The sequence below is a fragment of the Epithele typhae genome (assembly GCF_022376455.1).
Source record: "Epithele typhae strain CBS 203.58 chromosome Unknown BXZ73scaffold_21, whole genome shotgun sequence".
NCBI classification, from domain to species: Eukaryota; Fungi; Basidiomycota; class Agaricomycetes; order Polyporales; family Epitheliaceae; genus Epithele; species Epithele typhae.
This window is the reverse complement of record NW_025954212.1, coordinates 183,692-201,189: the sequence shown is the minus strand read 5'-3', so window position 1 is coordinate 201,189 and position 17,498 is coordinate 183,692. Positions and strand designations below refer to the sequence as shown.

The following is a 17,498-nucleotide window of genomic DNA, read 5'->3' as shown; positions in this document are numbered from 1 at the left end:
TCGGAATGACCAAATTACCCCTCCTGTAGACCAAGCCGTCCTCGGCTTGTTCGAATTCATCATTCTGGCCCAGCTTTTCAATCACAGAGCGATCGTAGAGTTCAACGTGTTTAAGACACATTTGTTTTATTCCTTCGGTCCCGTGAACCGCGGCGATTGCCGCAAACCATTGTGGTTTAAGGAATGTAGTGTCTTCTTTTGGAACGTCTACGGCGTGATCCGCTCGTCGTGAGAGAGCATCTGGTTTTCCCATGGAGCGACCGGGCTTGTGTACGAGCTTGAAGTTGTAGTCCAAGAGCTCAGAAACCCAACGACCTTGTCTGTCGTTAAGTTTTTGTGGTTTGCGCAGATATTCGAGATTCTTATGATCATTGTGGATCTCGAATGGTTGACGTGAAGCGAGTAGGAAGTGTCGCCATTCACGTAGCACAGTCATAACCGCGAGCATTTCTCGGTCCCAAATCTCGTAATTGCGCTCGGTGGGGTTAAGAGAGTGTGATAGAAACGCGATTGGTTTCCATAGTCCGTTCTGAAGTTGCGCGAGCTCAGCTCCTAGCGCGAAGTTCGAGGCGTCACATTCTACTCTGAAGGGGTCGTCGTCATTTGGAATAGCGAGGACGGGAGCATGGGTGATCGCATGCTTAATCCCTTCAAAGGCAGATTGTTCTTCGTCTGTCCATTTCCATTCATTAAGTCCGGTGAGTCGGTTCAGGGGTCCGGCGATTTTAGAAAACCCTTGTATGAAGCGGCAGTAGAAGTTTGCGAAGCCGAGGAAACTTTGAACATCTCGCTTGTTGCGTGGTACTGGCCAATCGGTTACTCCACGAATCTTTTTAGGATCCATGCGTATTTCACCGGGCGTGATGATGTGTCCCAGATATTCGGTTTCCTGGACTTCGAACTCGCATTTTTCGGGTTTACACGTAAGATTGTTGTTTCGTAGGATCTGAAGGACTTCTCGGACGGTGCGACGGTGATCTTCGAGATCAACAGAGTAAACGATGATGTCATCGAGGTATACGATCAACTTTCTTTTCAGGATGAGATCTCGGAATAGATCGTTCATCATAGTTTGGAAAGTAGCGGGAGAGTTCGTAAGGCCAAAGAACATGACTAAAGGTTCAAAGAGTCCTAAATTGGTTAGGAATGCTGCTTTCTCTTCGTCTCCTTCCTTCATGCGTATATTGTTGTAGCCCCAACGAATGTCAAACTTCGTAAAGTATTGAGCTCCTTTTAACTGATCGAATAGCTCTGTCATCAAGGGAAGAGGATAGACATTGCGCTTCGTCATTGAATTAAGCATACGATAATCTTGAACTGGTCGTAGCTTTCCGTCTTTCTTCTTAACAAAGAAGAATGGCGCTCCCCAAGGTGACTTGGATGGACGAATCCGTCCTGACTTCAGGTTCTCCTCTATGAAGTCTTCCAGAGACTTCTGCTGATCTAGGGACATAGAATATAACTTTCCGCAGTATGGTTTCGATCCTTCGGTGAGTTCGATTGCGTGATCGTAGGGGCGATGATCGGGCAATTGATCGAAACCAGCTTCTTCAAAGACATCTCGAAAGTCTTGGTAACGCTTTGGTACTACGCGCTGGAAGGTTTCTTCGAACTTTCGCTTTGCTTCCTTCGAGAAGTCTTCTGTGAGGTCAGGCTGACCCCACGAGAGAGGATTTACACCGGGTAAGGTATCCATGAAATGTCCCGGAGCCGAGGATCGTCTGATCTGTATAGATCGAGATTGGAGATACGAGCGAACGTTCAGTGCATAAACGCGCTCGTTTGGTGTTACTACATGCTGACAAGTGGTAGGACAGCGATTGAAGTCTATTGTTTTAGTCTTCCAATCGATTGACGGGTTATGATGCTCAACCCAGTCATGTCCAAGGTACAAGTCTGTTTTGCCAAGGTCGGTGACTAAGAACGGGATTCGTTCTCGGTGATCTCCGATCTGCATGATAGCTTCTACGTAATGTGTGATACGTCCTCCAGTATTTGGTGATCCGTCGGCGTTGAAGACGTCGATCGCTTGATCGAATGGTTTTGTGGTGAGTCCTGCTCGTGTAACGAAGTCTCGATGAACGCAAGAACCAGTGCAACCTGTGTCTAACAGGGCTTTGACGTCATACTGCTGAGTTGTTTCTGGGTTCGTGATCATAACAGGGACATCGAGTTGTCGTCGATGACCAGTTCCTCGAACTACCTTGAAGTAGCTGGGACCATAGGTCATGATGCGAATGGCGTTGGTGTTTTTTGGTTTGGGGATCTCCACACAAGATTCTTTTTCGATTTTTTTGGTATTTGTAAAAGAGGAATTAAGCGTCGATTCACGTCGACCGCGCCTCGTAGAGGACGCCTCTTCGGTTTGTGATGTTACATGATTTGGAGCGGGATAAGAAACCGGTACCGATACGGTAGGGTAAGTAGGATTTTGCATATGAGTGAGGATGAGGTGAGCCAAGTCATGGGTAACATTGTAGTCCGTCATATCGTACATGTGCTCGTAAGAGTCCGAAACTGAGAGTGCCGTGTATGGGTTTGAACTATGTGTGGTTAATTCAAACCGTCGACAAAAGACTGCTGCTGCTGCTCGTATTCTTGGGGGTACCCGAAGTCCTGATCCTGACGACTATCTTCTCGGATGTCGTCGGCCAAATCTCCCACCTCCTCCGGCTGTCCCATGACGTTCTCCATGAAGTCCCCTGGTTCTTCCATCAGGTACTGTTGCACGCTCGCGATGAATTGTTCGCGCGTGTCCTGTACCATCCAACTCCGCGCCTGTTGCTGGGCTGGTCGATTGGGGATGTGCCACATGTCTCCGCAGAGTCCCTTGGCCGTGCGCGGTTGTCCGCACTTGCGACAGGGACGCGTTTTGAAACTGTCCACGTCCATAGCCTGTCCGCGACCTCCATGGACAACTCCGGTAGGTACTCGGCGATCTCCTGCTTGCAGTGGTTGGTTCGTGGGAGGATAAGCCGAAGGACGGTATGGAGCGAAGGTGTTGTAGACTCGGGGCGGTGGTCCAGCCGGTGGGGCGTATTGTCGAGCGGGAGCTGGATAGAAGCGAGGTTGCGTCTGTGGTACGTATGGGTTACGAGCTGGTGGGTAGTACGGAGTTTGTCTGGTTGGTTGGGCGGGTGCCGCGCGCGAAGATGACGCTCCAGCGCCGTATTGTGTTGCGTATTGGATGCCGTACGTGCGGTAGTTTTTGTCGAGCGCGAGGATGCGCGTCTTCCAAGCGTTGTAGTCGGCCGGAATGACTCCGGAATTGAAGACTTGTCCGACTAGGTACGGGTTTAAGGCTTGGAGTAGTGTCGACATCCAGATCTGCGCCGTTCTATCTTCTCCTGATCTGGTCATGAGATCCTCCCATTCATTGTAGAACGATTGCGCGGGTAGATTGTTTTGTTTAAGACGTTCAAGCGCCTTCATTGCGTCGTATTTATCGTTCAGGGGAAGAAACTCGGTATCTAGGAGAGTCCAGAAGGCGGCTTTGTCCGCTATCGTCCAGGCACCAGCAGCGTTCGTGTTCGCGGAAATGAAACGGGTCTTCCATACTGTTACAGCTCAATCCGTAGGTACAATGTACGACAATATCAAAGAGAACGCTTGATGGTCTCCCAAGCCTCCGACATAGTTTGTAATCTCGTGCTTCCAGTCCCGGTAGTGCTCGAACTTTCCGTCGAAGGTGGTGGGTTCGCGGAGCTTCGGACCGGAGGCACGAACCGTTTGCGCCCTCGGCTGCCCGTGGAGCGCCGCCGGTAGGGGTTGTTGGAACTGCTGGAAGACGCCGATGAGAGCGTTGATGCCAGCTGCGTCGAGCGTGACTGTTTGTGCCATGCCGTGATGAGGTTGGGGTGAGGGGCTGCGGTTGGAGTTTCGGGAAGGTGCTCGGGTCGTCGGGGAAGCGGGTGCGGATCTTCGGGACGAGCCGGGAATTGATCCGGAAGGAGCGTCGGGGAGAGGAGTCGAGATTGGAGGGTCCTCTTCTTGGTGGGACGATCCTCGTGGAGCAGCGTGTCGATGCTCCTCTTCGGGAATGAGCCGATAGGTATCGTTTTCTTCGAAGGACTCGAGTGGTCGTTGGTTTCGACTTCTATTGGGGCACGGATCGTCGACGCAGAAGTGAGATGTCCCGTGATCGAAGTGTGCGTCGGACCACTGGCCAGTGACGGGGTTGCGTTGTTGATAGTGGTATGTGTCGCGGCACGGGTACTCCACCTTGGCTTAGAAGTGGTGTAGGGGGGCGTCGAGCCAGGCGTCGAGGGCTTCGTCGTCGTTCCAGATGCGGTCGAAGGTTTCGTCGATCTCCTCGCGTTGTTCGACCAAGAGGCCGCACCAGTCGTTGTCTCGCGCTCTGTCGAACTCCTCGAGAGATGGGCAGGACTCCTGTTGTTCGTAACGAGGTGTGGGTTCCTCGTTAGGCTCTGGATAGATGGGAGCGGGGTCCGGGGTGATGGAGCGAGGAGGATAGAGGAATGATCCTGGAGGCGCGTAGAGAAGACTTCTTCGTTCCGACGATCGACGATGGGGGCAGGGTTGAATGGCACACGACCGTGGCTCGACTTCTCCGTCCTCGAAGTAGTGCGATAGGAAGAAGAATTGTCGGTGCTCAGGTCGGAAATTGTATAGGGGTGCTCGGATGTGCCGTAACCCGTGACAATAATTGATTCCGTCGATGTCGGTGCGAGCGCGTTCCGCGAGGGTTGAGTGGTAGGTGGGGAAGGTGCTCGCGAAGATCGGTATCGGAAGGGACGGGACGGCCTCGGAATCGGGGACGGTGGACTCTTCTCGGCTTGGGGGTTCGCCGTAGAGTGCTTCGTACTCGTCGTCGATTTCTCGGAGTCGGAGTCGGAGGTCAAACTCAGCACCACCGATGTTGATCTGGCGCGTGTAGGGACGATCTTCGGTGACGGTGATGCGGACGGCAGGAACAGGGGTAGTTGAGTCGCCGAAGGTGTGATCGGTGACCTCGGCAAGTGTTTGGGTCTGCGCGTCTCGTCGACGTGCTCGGTGGGCTCTTTCTCTCCGAAGTTGGTTTCTTCGGCTTCCTCCGTTGGTGGCGTCGGTGTTCTCCAGCGTGCTGGCGAGTCGGGGATCGGGTATTCGGGGTACAGGTCGTCGAGCAGCGAGTCCCAGCAGCTTTCGTCGTCGAACATACACTAGGGGCAGGGTACGTAAGCAACGGTTTTACCGCACGCGATTGTGGGGTCTCCCGAACACGGCTGTCCACAGGACTGTCTGCCACGTGTGTACGTAGGGGCGAGGAAAGGGAATGTAGGGGTCTGCAATCGGATACGTACAGGCAGGGTTCTGAGTCGGGTAGATTTTGAGTAGGGTTAGGGTGGTGTCAGCGACCGAGACGGTGTCGACGTTGTTGAGAGGTAGGAGGGTGGTGTCGAGAGAGGTGAAGGTGATGAGGAAGGAGGGCTCCGCGGTTGGCGACCGAGACGGTGCGTCGAAGAGGCGAGTTGGTGCAGTGTTTACTTATGATACGCCTTAGGGCCGGCGCGAGCTCAGAGCGAGGGAGTTCAGGTGAGAATGTACCAAGTAAACACTGGGGTTTAAGCCAGAGTCTGCTCAGCTTATATATTAGTCGAGGTGTGTCTAAAGATAGTACAGTAATATGAGTAATACACTAGAATATTAGTGAGCAAGGCCGATCGGAGTTAAGGTATGCCGATCGGTGATTAGGAATCAGAGCGCTTCAAAATGCGCGTGACATTTGGTTCGCACTACGTAGCTGTGTCCTCTGAGAGCCTAACATGCATGTGAGAACAAGTGACACCGCAGGGAAACGCACTACACGGTTAATGTGCACACTGACACATACCTCTGTCCATGACATGCCGCTCCCTGCGTTTGGGGATGCGCTGAGCCCCTTCCTGATGTGATCGAAGCAGCTCGATCGTCCGACAGGGCGGCAGCGTTGGCGCTCTGTGGTACACGTGCCTACACATAAGCGCCGAAGCGCCGAATCTAATCTCTTCTGCCAGCTCACAGACGCATATGTTCTCCCAACTGCCTACAACCGCTGCCGCCGCCGCTTGTGAGTGTGGGGCCACCGTGATTTTATGACATGGTAAACGCATACCGCCCGACAGATGTCACCTCAAGCCGTAAGTCCATGGTTCCAAAGGAGGCTTGAAATTGGCCAACGTCTGCAATTTTTGCAGTGTCATCATGCCACATCAAACAGAAGACGGCTACCGAGCGTTCAAATTGTGGGTCCTGCAACCGCGCGTGAGATTCCCCGCGCGCACGAGCGCAAGTTGACTCGTGTTCAGGATCTGAGACTCCGCCCGATGATCACTCGCCACCCCTTCCCTGCTTCTCCTCCTCATCGCCTCTGTGCGCTCAGTCGTCCGGAGCACGCGAGTCAGTCCCCCAGGAAATGCCGAGCCCCCGAAAACACGGTGCCCTCGGCTCACTTCTCGTCTTCTATATCCTCGTGTCCACCCGCGCGTCCATCTTCCTGCCCACTTCCGTCTTGATTCGACTTCTCAACCAAAATGACCTCCACATCCAAGCCCAAGGGCTCTGTCTTCTGGCTGTCCTACACCTCCGTCGTCGTCTGCAACTTCCTCAGCGCTCTCGATGTCACCGCCGTGTCCACTGCGCTTCCGACGATCACCAAAGACCTCAACGGAGGCGAGGAATTCGTCTGGGTTGGTGCTGCCTACAACCTTGCTGCGGCCGCCGTCCTCCCCTTCACCGGCCAGCTTGCGGATATCATCGGTCGCCGTCCGATCATGCTCGCCTGCGTCGGCTTTTTCTTTCTTGGCAGTCTTCTCTGTGCCACTGCTCAAAACATGCACTGGCTCATTGCCGCAAGGAGTGAGTGTTCGACCTGCGTTTGAACTCGTTTGCTGACCGTGTTCTATAGCGGTGCAGGGTATTGGTGGGGGAGGGATCATCAACCTGGCAACAATCATCACGTCGGACCTCATTCCTTTGGCCGAACGCGGTCTCTACCAAGGTCTGCTCGTGCTCACCTGGGCATTTGCAGCTGGTGTCGGGCCTGTCATCGTATGCCATCGCCTCCAAGTCGACGCGGTGCTCGATTAGCTTACCCCTTTAACAGGGTGGTTCGTTTGCGCAGAAGGTTACGTGGAGGTGGCTGTTCTGTGAGTATCGCTTCGATGTGCCCCCGACCACATCTGACAATCGTGTGTCCAGATCTGAACCTTCCTCTGGCCGGTATCGCGTTCTTCCTTGCCATGATATTCCTCCGCGTCCGAACTCCAGAAGGTACTGTGCGCGAGAAAATAGCGCGCATTGACTTCGTGTATGCATATTATTCACCAACTGCGACGAAAGCTGACTCCACACGCTCAGGGGCAACTTCATTATCATCGCCGGCACGACACTCGCGTTGGTTGCGCTCACATGGGGAGGAATTCGCTATCCTTGGACCTCTGCGCACGTCCTCGCGCCACTCATCCTCGGCTTTCTCCTTATCTTCCTTTTCTTCATTTACGAGGCGTTCTTCGCGAAGCATCCGGCGCTGCCCCTCGACATCCTCGCGAACCGCACCAGTCTCGCGGGCTATATCGGCACCTTCTTCCATGGGATTGTCAGCATTGCTCTTATCTGTGGGTTCTGGACATTTGCGTCCTCAAGCGCTGCTGACCCTGTCGACAGATTACCTACCCGTATACTTCCAGGCCTGCAAGGACGCCTCGCCTATCCGGTCTTCAGTCGACATCTTCCCCACCGCGTTCATCCTGTCGCCCTTCGCGATTTTCTTCGGAGTGCTCGTCAGGGTCATGAAAAAGTACCGGCCCGCAAATATGATCGGCTGGGCCTTGCTCCTCATCGGCTTCGGCCTGCTCACGCTCCTCAAAGCGGACTCGTCCACCGGCGAGTGGGTCGGCTTCCAGATCATCACGGCCATGGGTCTGGGTGTGATCGTACGCACCACCCCTCCACGTCTGTGCCTAGAGTCTCTCCAGCTGACGCGACCCGCAGTGGGCAACAACCGTCTACCCCATCCTCGCGCCTCTCCCTGTGTCCCGCGCCGCCTCCGCCCTCGCCTTCTACAATTTCTCCCGCACGTTCGCTCAGGTGCGTACCTCCTCGACGCACCGCCCCTGCTAGCTAGTCACACTCGCTCCGTGCACAGACCTGGGGCGTCGCCATCTCCGCTGCCATCCTCCAGAACGAGCTCAAGTCCAGCCTGCCCGCCGACTTCCTCCTCGCCTTCCCCTCCGGGGTCGAGATCGCCTACGCCGCGATCCCCGCGATCCCCGCGATCCCCCAGCCGCTCCGCGACGAGGTCCGTGCGGCCTTTGCGGCGAGCATGGCGACCGTGTGGAAGGCGATGCTCGGCTTCTGCGCCGCGGGCGCCCTCAGCGTCGCCCTCATGCGGGAGGTGCCGATGCAGCAGCACAAGGACGAAACGTACGGACTGGAGAATGGCGATGTGGAGAAGGACGAAACGAAGGATTGTGAGCTTGAGGGTGGTACAGCGGGGTCCACGAGTGGGCTGACTGACCATTAGCCTTAGTATTGACATGAATACGTGTGTGCGATCCTGCTCTACAGCCAGTCTCGGGGTCTCTATGTATGTTTGTGGAGTGTATGTTTACACGGGCATCTTGGCGTCGTGCGCTATTCAATGCTATCATACACTGAACGACACTGCAAATCCTCTCAGGCGGAATCTTGTCGTGATTTCCACTTGCTGCTCCCGTGAATGACCATGTTTTCTGTCGCGTGCACCTACCCACCCTCGGGAGGCGTGCCGAGTCGTGTGTACGTGTGTGAATCCCTCACGCGCTATCTGATGACGGCCTTCGCAAGCATCGGAAAGAAGGAACGGGTCGACAGCTCCCGAGACCACCGCAACCAGTCCGCCCTCTGCGAAGTCGCGCCCGGCGCCGAGCACAAGGTCCCGGCGGAGATGGTCCAGGGCGTGGAGAGGCGTGACGACGCTTTCCTCCGCCGGCGCGGGAGCGCGCCACACGCACACGCACAAGAACAGTGGGCGTATGGGAGCGGCGGCGGGTTCGGCGAAGGTCGTATGATCGCGCGCGCGGACCGAGCGCAGCGCTCGTCGGCGTCGGCGGTCGCTTGTGCCGGGGAAGTCTTGGTGGGCGCTGATCAAGCCGTGTTCGCGCCGACCCCGCGCGCGGTCGATGTGGGCTTCGTGCGCTTCTAGGTCGCGGGCGAGGTCTCCGAAGGTATTCGCAGTCGGAGGTGCTGAGCGGTACGCAGCTGCGGTATGAGCTCGGAGGTGACGTCGTGAAGCACAGGACTGGGTGGCCTCGGTGATTTGAGACCGCTGCCGTTGAATTTCCCTCTCCAGGTCTTCGGAACACGTCTAGTCGATTTTGTTAGATCTTCTTCAACGCCAACGATCTTCACTCGAACCTCCTCGATCTCGACAAGACACTCCTCGAGTCGCGCAGGCGATTCAAGCTGACTGAGGCAGTCACGAAGACACGGGGGCTGGACATAAAGTACGTCATAACGTAGTCGGAGAAGCATACGTACATCACGACCGCGATATCCTAACGGACGCTTAAGACTCTCAACAACCCTCACTCCACCTTCAGTCGGCAGTATACGCAGGAGGCAGCATCGGCTCGTTGTATTGCCGCAAACCCGAGTCCACGACAGGGCCACCTTCCAGTGCGGGTTCTCCCGGGCTGGACACCTTGCCGGTGGGACGAGGGCTGTTACGGGCGGAGAATACGCTGAGGAGAGACTGCGCCCGTGACTGCAGCTCCGGCGCGGCGTACCAATGCGCGCGGGAGACTTCCGTGTGCGGCGCAAGGACATCAGCATCGGATTCGAGGGATGCTGAGGACGGCAAGGCTGTGGGCGGAGCGGGGCCATCAGGAGAAGGGGACGATGGTTCGGGTGAGCGGTCGTGGAGAACAGAGCCCGCGATTGGCGTCGTGGCAGCGACAGTGACACCCATGGGTGAGGTAGGAGGATGCGCAAAGGTCTCTTGAGGGACTGGTGAGGAAGACGACTCGGGGTACTTTGCATCGTCGATATCGGACGGAACGACATGGCGTGGATCTGCATGCGATGATTGGGAAGATGAATGCGTACCAACCGTCGAAGGACTCACCACTTGTAGCACGAGTCAACTTCCTCACACGGGTCCACAGGTAGAACACAGCGGAGAGGAGGAGGAGGAAAACGATCGCGCCGAGGACCCCGCCGACGATGGCGGCGATGTCCTTCTTGCCCCCTGTAACGCCCGGCGCAACATCTGCAGAAGCCGCTGGCGAAGCGGAGACCGAAGTCGAAGTCGTCGACGAAGCAGTGGAGCTGGGAACGGTGCCCCCTGCGGGTACGTCGATGAGAAAGAAGTCGAGCCAGAAGGTGTTCGGCGCAGTCCCGTTGGTGGTGGTGATAACAAGCTCGTGGTCCGCGGCGTTAAGCCCGTGCATCGCAAAGAATGAGACGTTGTAGCTTGTGGTGTCTGTGGGGGTGAACGGCGCGGTGTAGGTGCTGATTTTCTTGCCGTCTACGGCGTACTGTGTCGTCGGTTGACCGTACAGAGAGGACGGTCCGACTTGTCCGAACACTTGAACTCCTGTCCCTATGTGGAGACGAATTCGAAGAATCGCGACAAGAAGGGTTCGTATAAGGGATGGATGTAGGGATGAGACGGGGAATCGGAGGAGCAAGGTGCGAACACACCTGAGAACGGCAGCCGGACCTCCAGCGGCGCTGCAGCCGCTCCATGCCTGGTTCCATACACGCCAATGATTCCTGAGTCCGGCATCCACCCAGCTTGATACTGCACGACGGGATCCGAGTCGTCGATGAGGGTCGTTTCGGTGGACATTGTCGTCGGAAGTCTATCTCGTCCTCGAGCAGCGGTGGACAACGTAGCCCTGTGCAAGGGATGTTGTGATAAGGTTACAACGCACTGACAGGTGTCGTGCTATGCGAGGATTGGAAGGAGTCAACTCACCGCCTTCAGGCCCAACCGTGACATGGCTCGAGGACGCCGAGAGAATGATTGCTGAAGGAAGACGCTGCCATGTGGCAAGGGGTTGGAGTGGATGGAGTAGACATAAGGAACGGCACGGTCCAGAAGGCTGAAAACAAGGGGAGAGAGAAAGACGAGGCGGAGGACGTGGTGGATCAAAGGAGAGAGCGTCTACGCTAACCTACGCTAATACAGAAAAGGAGAACGGCGGGTGGCGGGGGCCGGTCCGTACCGCCCCGGTGGATTCCAGGCCCCGTACGCCTCGGACGCCTGCCATGCTTGCTTATTGCCAGCAGGTGGCAGCAGCCCGCTCGATACGTCCGCCGCCATAAGCATGGATTCCTACGCGTCCTTTCGAATGGGACGACATTTCAGATGAGAAACTTTCGGCGCCACGTCCACTGCCACTCGCGGAGTACTACAACGTGGTGGAAACTCTCAGCATATATATAACTTCAAACAGGCAGTCTTGCACGAACAGTGCCGCTCCGAACGCCAGTCTCGCCCATCACAACTCATTCACCGCAGCGGGCTTCCTGTCCCCCCGGTCTTTATACACGACGCCTGCGAAATTCCCCCCATCGAGAAACCGTTCATTCCCCGTTGTAACCCTGATATCGATGGCCGCTGAGGGCGCGTCGTTCTTCGTCTGATATGGTGTGCGGAAAATCAAAACCCATCAGCAATCCAACACGAGCCACCCTGGTCATACGCGCTCACCTGAGGGACGTTCCAACGCTCTGCAGTGGCGAGCATGTTCGCTCGCGCGAAGATGTTGCCGCGAAGGAGATGTGTGTCACTTGTAAGGTCGATGTGACGGTTGAGCTGGATATGGCGCGAATTGAGGCTGCATTTGCGACAGTCAGCACTTCCCGGCGATCGATGAGATCGTGTATACGTACACGCTGAAAAGAGTGTTTGCGTAAACTGCAATAGATCAGAGAGTGAGGATGAGGATGAAAACTTCCGACTCACGCCTGACAGTCACGATATTGATCGCTCCCCAGTAGCCATTGTTGGGTTTGGCCAGTGCCTGAGGCGAAATCGGTCAGATATGTCTTTGTCTCAAGCCACGGACAGCGTACCAAAACGAAGCATGTGAGGTCGAAAATTCTGCGAACGTGCATCAGCATGGAAGCCGATGGTTATGACAACGGTTTTACAGGATGAGAAGGCCTAGAATTCGGTGGATCAGCCGAATTACGCGTGCACTAATACACAGCGACGCACCGGTATTGATCCCAAAAATTATGATCGCACTGCGCCAAGACGATCTAGAGCGGAATTAGTGTACACTTTCGAAGTCGAGCGATATGCCTACCGTTCGTGGCCAGCGCTGCTCTTGAATATCACCGAGAAAAGTGATCCGGAAAGCAATACATCTGCGACCGTCGCTGCACCAAGAGCGAGTTGAGGAATCCACTGACAAAACGCTATCATGTGAGTGACATGAAATTACAACCCAGCAGACAAGCGTACCTGGTTCTCCATCTCCCAAATGTCGTTCCTGGAGGATGTAAACCTAGAGATAGGTTCGTGAGCCCAGTCCCTGAAGAGTGCGGAATCTCTCGTGCACATACCCGCGGATTGTGTACGCTAGCCTCATTTTTTCAGCGCGCTGGTCCAATATAAATTTAGGATCAGAGGACATACCTATGCTGCCAGCTTTGTGAGGGAAGCCATTGAGTAAGCAATGACGTCATTGGGTAAGAAATTCGAAGTTACCCAGCTTGACGAGCAGTAGTACTCCCTGTGCCAGAATCTAACCACGCGTTGTAATGCATCGCGAATACGGGACGTACCGCTAGCAACGCCAACATCTTGTATTTCAGGGAGACTGTGTGACTGTGAGCACATTACCCAATATTTAAAGTGCGAGATACGGACTGAGGCTGACTCGTCTCGCAAAGAAGCTAGATATCATCTCAATAACACCCGGACTATAAATCAAAAGACTCCTTACAGCTGAGCTGTGATAGCGATGAGACTCTGAGGGCATCATGTTGATTTGGAATATGAAACAGCGGAGGAAGAAGTATCCATACCGAGACTCCAAACGCAATCTGCAAGTAATTGCGTCGTCAGCATCTGGGTAATACCCCAAGTAAGCGTGACACATACTGTCAAGGACCTAAGAGTACATTGAATAAAGTTTATCCTAGAAATTTCACGAAGCAACGCACCACACAGTAGACGCGAGTCCGCCGGGATTGAAATATCCAGTGACCAGATAGTGGTAACTGCCGCAGTCAAGTAAGACTCAGGCTTTATCGATCTGACGAGGAGGCGTACTTACCAGGTGTGCATTGTCGCGATTGAGTGGAGAGTTTCAAGAAAGCTTAATGAACGCGGAAGTCAGCTCGGCGGCGTAAGTGCTGATGCATGCTGCGATTCTTACCATAGCGACACGACCTTACAAACAGCATTGAGCGTTGTTTAAGGTTCAGAAAATTAGAGAGAGTACGCACGATAGACCGGATGGCATACCCGTCCGTGGGATGAAGTATCCAGTATCGAAATGCTTGGTGTAGTGAAACACCATATAGACTGACCACGAATGCACGTCAGCGTTACAGAGAGCAGATCTCAGAATAGACGTACATAAGCCCAATAAAAGTCCCAATCATGATCGATCCATAATTTTCCTGGACGGTCTGTCGAATGATTTCAAGTTCCGACTGCGATGAATTTGTGGGGATTCCATCCATAGTGCTTTGGTGACTCGTGTGAGGGAAGGGAACTGCGGGTCAAGGTCAGAGGAAGTGCGGGGAGTCCGCCTCTTAAGCAGTGTCACCGGACACATTAGCGCGAGGCTATGACGAGACCTTCGAACAAAGATTAAGTTCGTTCACATGACAGAAGCACTAACGAAGAAACTTGCGGACGCTGGAGGGCGGCACCATCGAGTGGAGCGATGTCGCGAAGGCGGTGGACAGGATCGCGAGACATTGCTTCGTTGCATAAAGCTTGAGTCAATCATCTAGATCCGGTCTTGGCATACGGAGAGCACGCCACACCGCAGTCAGGAGGCGAACTGAATCAGCGACGCGAAAGCGTGAGATGTATATGTGCTGCATACAGCACGAGCTTCCATGACTCCCATGCAATGCGAACGGTTGCATTCGGCGCCCTTGATGTGGGACTACACGATTGCGTGACTGACGGCTGCATCGTCTATTGAAGCCGGTACCGTAGGCCGCGATCTACGCTTCGAAAACGTGAGCAGACGTACAAGTCGAAGCGAAAGGCACGAAGGAGACATACCTTGAGCGAAAGCGAGCCACCTTGAAGGAACTGACATTGACTCACCCAGTAGAGCGTCGCTTTGCATGGCCCGACGAGTTGTGGACGAGGAATCAGCCTTCGACCCAAGCATACTGCGCACGAACACGTTCTCGCTAGGCCTGTGTTCAGATCCCGGTTATATCACATCATGGTCTTCTTGTGGCCCTGTTGGGTTGCGAGGCCGCAGTGCGCAGTTTGCACTGGTGAACTGGCGTCGAATGGCACCGGCGGCAGAACCTGGGCCCGGAACGCGCCACAAAATCAGCAACGCCAAAGTGTGACACGTGACCCCGAGCCTGGCAGAACTTTCCCAGCGCCTGGAGCACCCGCAGCTGTTGTCTCCGCCCAGACGGACACTAGACTTGGCAGCATTTTTCATCCGAGCATATCTGGGTGCTTCCTTTGCCGGCTCTCGAAACCACAGTCGTCAAGCCTACCACCTACTCCGTGATGACTGCGACCTGCCAGGCTGCCTCCGCTCCAACCTAGTCTGCAATATTGATGCGAGAAGTCCAGAAGTACTGGTCCGTGGCATTCTTTGATACACCCCATTGACGCCTTCTCACCAAATACCGGCGTGGCGTCTCAGTCAGGAATAAGCGTTAGAGATTGGCCGGAGCTAGCGCCCCGTTACCTGATGCTTGACGGAGCTCGTCCGACGTCCGCCTTCGCTTGTCTCCACTGCTGAATGGCGCGTTCAGGCAATCCCTGCGGCGGGCGTGCTGTGAGAACATGGCACGGGTGCGGTCTCCGCACTTGGTTATTCCGGTGATTACGACAACTTCCCGGCATCCGTGTATAACAACGGCCGACCCCCTTCGCGAAGGCGACTTCCCCTCTCCCCTCCTCCTTCGGCATGGAGAACTCCGTCCCCTCCCCCGCGGCCTCCAGTAATATATCCACCATGACTCTTTCAGACGCCACCGGGCTTGTATCTGCCTCGATCAACCTCGACGGGGCTTTTGGTGCCATTCTGGTCGGGACGTTTCTCGGATTGATGTAAGTCACTAAAAATCAACTAGTGAGATGACGCTGAAGGACATCCGTTCAGTCTCTACGGGACCGCTCTTCACCAGAGCTATCGCTACTGGCGTATGAATCCGACCGAATCCTGCGCTATCCGACTGATTGTAAGCTTTGCTGCATCTTCGTGCTTTTCGGGAACTTATCGATGATGGCAGGTCATCACACTCATGTGCGCACTACCGCACTCTTTTATTAACGACTCGCTACTCAGTCGTAACGCAGTGTTCTTGAAACCATCCACGCCATAATGACCATGCATACGTGGTCAGTGCTGCTCTTTCAACGGCTCTGCGATCGAAGTAACCCCGAGGACACAGCTACTACTATCTGGTCACCCACTACGCTCAGCCTCAAATTCTCGACCAAATCGTCTGGTGAGCCTTTTAGCCGAATCTGCTCAGATCTGGTATCTTAGGATGCGTTCCAGGTCTCTGGATGTGTGTTCTCCGCTCAATGTGTGGACTCGCTTGACTGACCACGGTGTCCCAGCTCCTTTTCTTCATCGCGGTGAGCCCAAGCGACACGCGGTGTGACTCACGATCTGACGTCAATGCTCTGCCTCTAGAGTCTGATCGCGTTTACGTCTCAGCTGTAGGTGTCTCGGACACTTGACCATCGCCAGTAATACTCACTCATGCTCCCTCAGCTTCTTCGCCAAGCGCGTATCTCTGAGTAGGCGTAAACCTGTCTTTTTGTGTGGACAGCATCTGACATCCTGCAGTCGGCACCCCGTACTTGTTGGTTACCGCAGTTGTAGTATGTTTGTTTTCTTTTTCCAACCACATACGTTTCACTGATATGTCATTCAGGGATTGCTTCTGACTCTGAAACTAGGCACGTGTTCTCAGTTCGCGGGTGGATCGAATTCTGATCGCCATACCGTCTCTTGAATAGTCTCGAGTATAAGTGCGCCTGAACCGCTTTTTTGTCTCGGCTTGACTCCTGCTAACCCCTCTTGACTAGTATTTACTGTCCGGGGGTGATTCCACTATATGATCGTCCGCTTGATCAAGTCTGACCGTATGTCATTTAGCTTCACAGCGACTGGGAGTGCTCAGTGGTCGTCGAAGGATCTGGTGAGAAACTCCAACCTCACACCACGCTCGTCCCTCAACCCCCTCCAGTGGCTCGTGGAAGTCACTCTGGCGTCAGCGACCGGCGCAGACGTCGTTCTCACCAGCGCGCTGTTGTCCGTGCTCTACAGAGACCCGACAAGCCGGTGAGTCATCACGAAGCATATCCGCTTCGTAAAATCGACCTTTTCCATCCAGGTGCGAGTCGTGGTACAAGAAGGTTGTTGTGTACTTTATCAATACCGGTGCGTCAGCTCTTTCCTGACGTCAGTCTGCGTATTTCTTAACGCATCACCATCAGGACTTCTCATTCTGTGCGTTACGCCGACAGATACTTCTTTCCCATCCGACTCACCCGCGTATGAGCAGGCTGTTCGACCTAGTTGGGCTTATCCTCGTGCGTTCCAATAGTCCTCTCTTGACCCGTTCTCGCGCGCTTATAATCGCCTCACCCAGGCCGCCACGCTACCCAGCGGGAGCCTCGGAGTCTGGATGGCCGTCAACATCATCACCTCCCGCCGTACGCCTCTCTCCCTCTCTCTCCTACACCCCCCTGACTAGGCTTCCTCCACGCAGTCTACACGAACACTCTCCTCAGCGTGTGAGCGTCCCGTCAAGTCCGGCGGCATCCCCGCATCTTTCCACTCACCCCTGACGTCACGACCGCAGCCTGAACACCCGCCAGATATTCATGAACCGCACCGTCGACGTCTTCCACACCTCCACCATCGGCCTCAGCCAGAACGTCTTCGCGCGCGCGGACCGCATGGCCGCCGTCGAGCGCTGGAACGTCCCGCAGGTATGTCGTCGCCCCCCTGAGCCTCGCCGCCGGGCTCGGAGACCGCGCCGCTGACGGTTGCCGCGGCGCCCTTCTCCGCCGCGTTCCCCCGCTCCGCCCAGGTCCCCGTCCAGCCCGGCCCGACTGCGATCGACATCAAGGTCACGAAGGACATCGAGGCCGACGAGTCCGACGTGACCTCCGTGGGCAGCACCCTCGTGCTGGCGGACCGCTGGACGCGGAGGGCGAACCGGAGGTGAAAGAGGCGCATACGTATCTGAGACGCATGATCGGACGAAGCAGAGGCCGCCGCGGGCCCCGTGTACAAGTAGCGCAGGTGCGGTGTGATATTGATGTGCGAAGCCACGTCTCAGACACA

At 55.1% G+C, this 17,498-nt stretch overlaps 6 protein-coding genes across 6 annotated transcripts; 2 read left to right on the top strand and 4 right to left on the bottom strand.

Moving 5' to 3' along the window:
- Nucleotides 1-3,225: 3,225 nt before the first annotated feature.
- Nucleotides 3,226-3,840, bottom strand: BXZ73DRAFT_46204 (uncharacterized protein; the record flags this gene model as incomplete). The annotated part of the gene is made up of 2 exons (XM_048019652.1): nt 3,226-3,549; nt 3,583-3,840. Coding segments are annotated over 2 exons (582 nt in total), but the record flags the coding sequence as incomplete, so codon positions are not given.
- A 387-nt stretch (nt 3,841-4,227) lies between these two features.
- Nucleotides 4,228-5,848, bottom strand: BXZ73DRAFT_100986 (uncharacterized protein; the record flags this gene model as incomplete). Its single annotated transcript, XM_048014749.1, has 5 exons — nt 4,228-4,971; nt 5,007-5,162; nt 5,222-5,241; nt 5,304-5,430; nt 5,834-5,848. The coding sequence occupies 5 exons, from the start codon at nt 5,846-5,848 to the stop codon at nt 4,228-4,230; spliced, it is 1,062 nt and encodes a 353-aa protein (XP_047878323.1).
- A 664-nt stretch (nt 5,849-6,512) lies between these two features.
- On the top strand, nt 6,513-8,503 carry BXZ73DRAFT_46268 (iron permease; the record flags this gene model as incomplete). Its single annotated transcript, XM_048019662.1, has 8 exons — nt 6,513-6,837; nt 6,887-7,029; nt 7,085-7,127; nt 7,180-7,288; nt 7,339-7,595; nt 7,645-7,913; nt 7,972-8,067; nt 8,126-8,503. The coding sequence occupies 8 exons, from the start codon at nt 6,513-6,515 to the stop codon at nt 8,501-8,503; spliced, it is 1,620 nt and encodes a 539-aa protein (XP_047878322.1).
- A 1,053-nt stretch (nt 8,504-9,556) lies between these two features.
- On the bottom strand, nt 9,557-10,810 carry BXZ73DRAFT_100984 (uncharacterized protein; the record flags this gene model as incomplete). The annotated part of the gene is made up of 3 exons (XM_048014748.1): nt 9,557-10,032; nt 10,085-10,561; nt 10,663-10,810. 3 exons carry the CDS (start codon nt 10,808-10,810, stop codon nt 9,557-9,559), a joined length of 1,101 nt encoding a protein of 366 aa, XP_047878321.1.
- Nucleotides 10,811-11,465: 655 nt separating this feature from the next.
- BXZ73DRAFT_100983 (uncharacterized protein) lies at nt 11,466-13,665 on the bottom strand (the record flags this gene model as incomplete). The annotated part of the gene is made up of 22 exons (XM_048014747.1): nt 11,466-11,606; nt 11,678-11,804; nt 11,860-11,884; nt 11,933-11,990; nt 12,043-12,070; nt 12,121-12,133; nt 12,188-12,231; nt 12,279-12,379; nt 12,437-12,479; nt 12,538-12,553; nt 12,611-12,622; nt 12,683-12,707; nt 12,760-12,794; nt 12,845-12,870; nt 12,921-12,946; nt 13,003-13,020; nt 13,079-13,088; nt 13,141-13,197; nt 13,254-13,295; nt 13,356-13,369; nt 13,426-13,504; nt 13,559-13,665. The coding sequence occupies 22 exons, from the start codon at nt 13,663-13,665 to the stop codon at nt 11,466-11,468; spliced, it is 1,047 nt and encodes a 348-aa protein (XP_047878320.1).
- Nucleotides 13,666-15,146: 1,481 nt separating this feature from the next.
- On the top strand, nt 15,147-17,379 carry BXZ73DRAFT_100982 (uncharacterized protein; the record flags this gene model as incomplete). Its single annotated transcript, XM_048014746.1, has 18 exons — nt 15,147-15,241; nt 15,294-15,372; nt 15,424-15,437; nt 15,491-15,532; nt 15,586-15,642; nt 15,696-15,705; nt 15,758-15,775; nt 15,834-15,859; nt 15,915-15,940; nt 15,990-16,024; nt 16,393-16,487; nt 16,540-16,586; nt 16,643-16,655; nt 16,711-16,738; nt 16,798-16,861; nt 16,918-16,942; nt 17,011-17,140; nt 17,182-17,379. The coding sequence occupies 18 exons, from the start codon at nt 15,147-15,149 to the stop codon at nt 17,377-17,379; spliced, it is 1,002 nt and encodes a 333-aa protein (XP_047878319.1).
- Nucleotides 17,380-17,498: the final 119 nt, after the last annotated feature.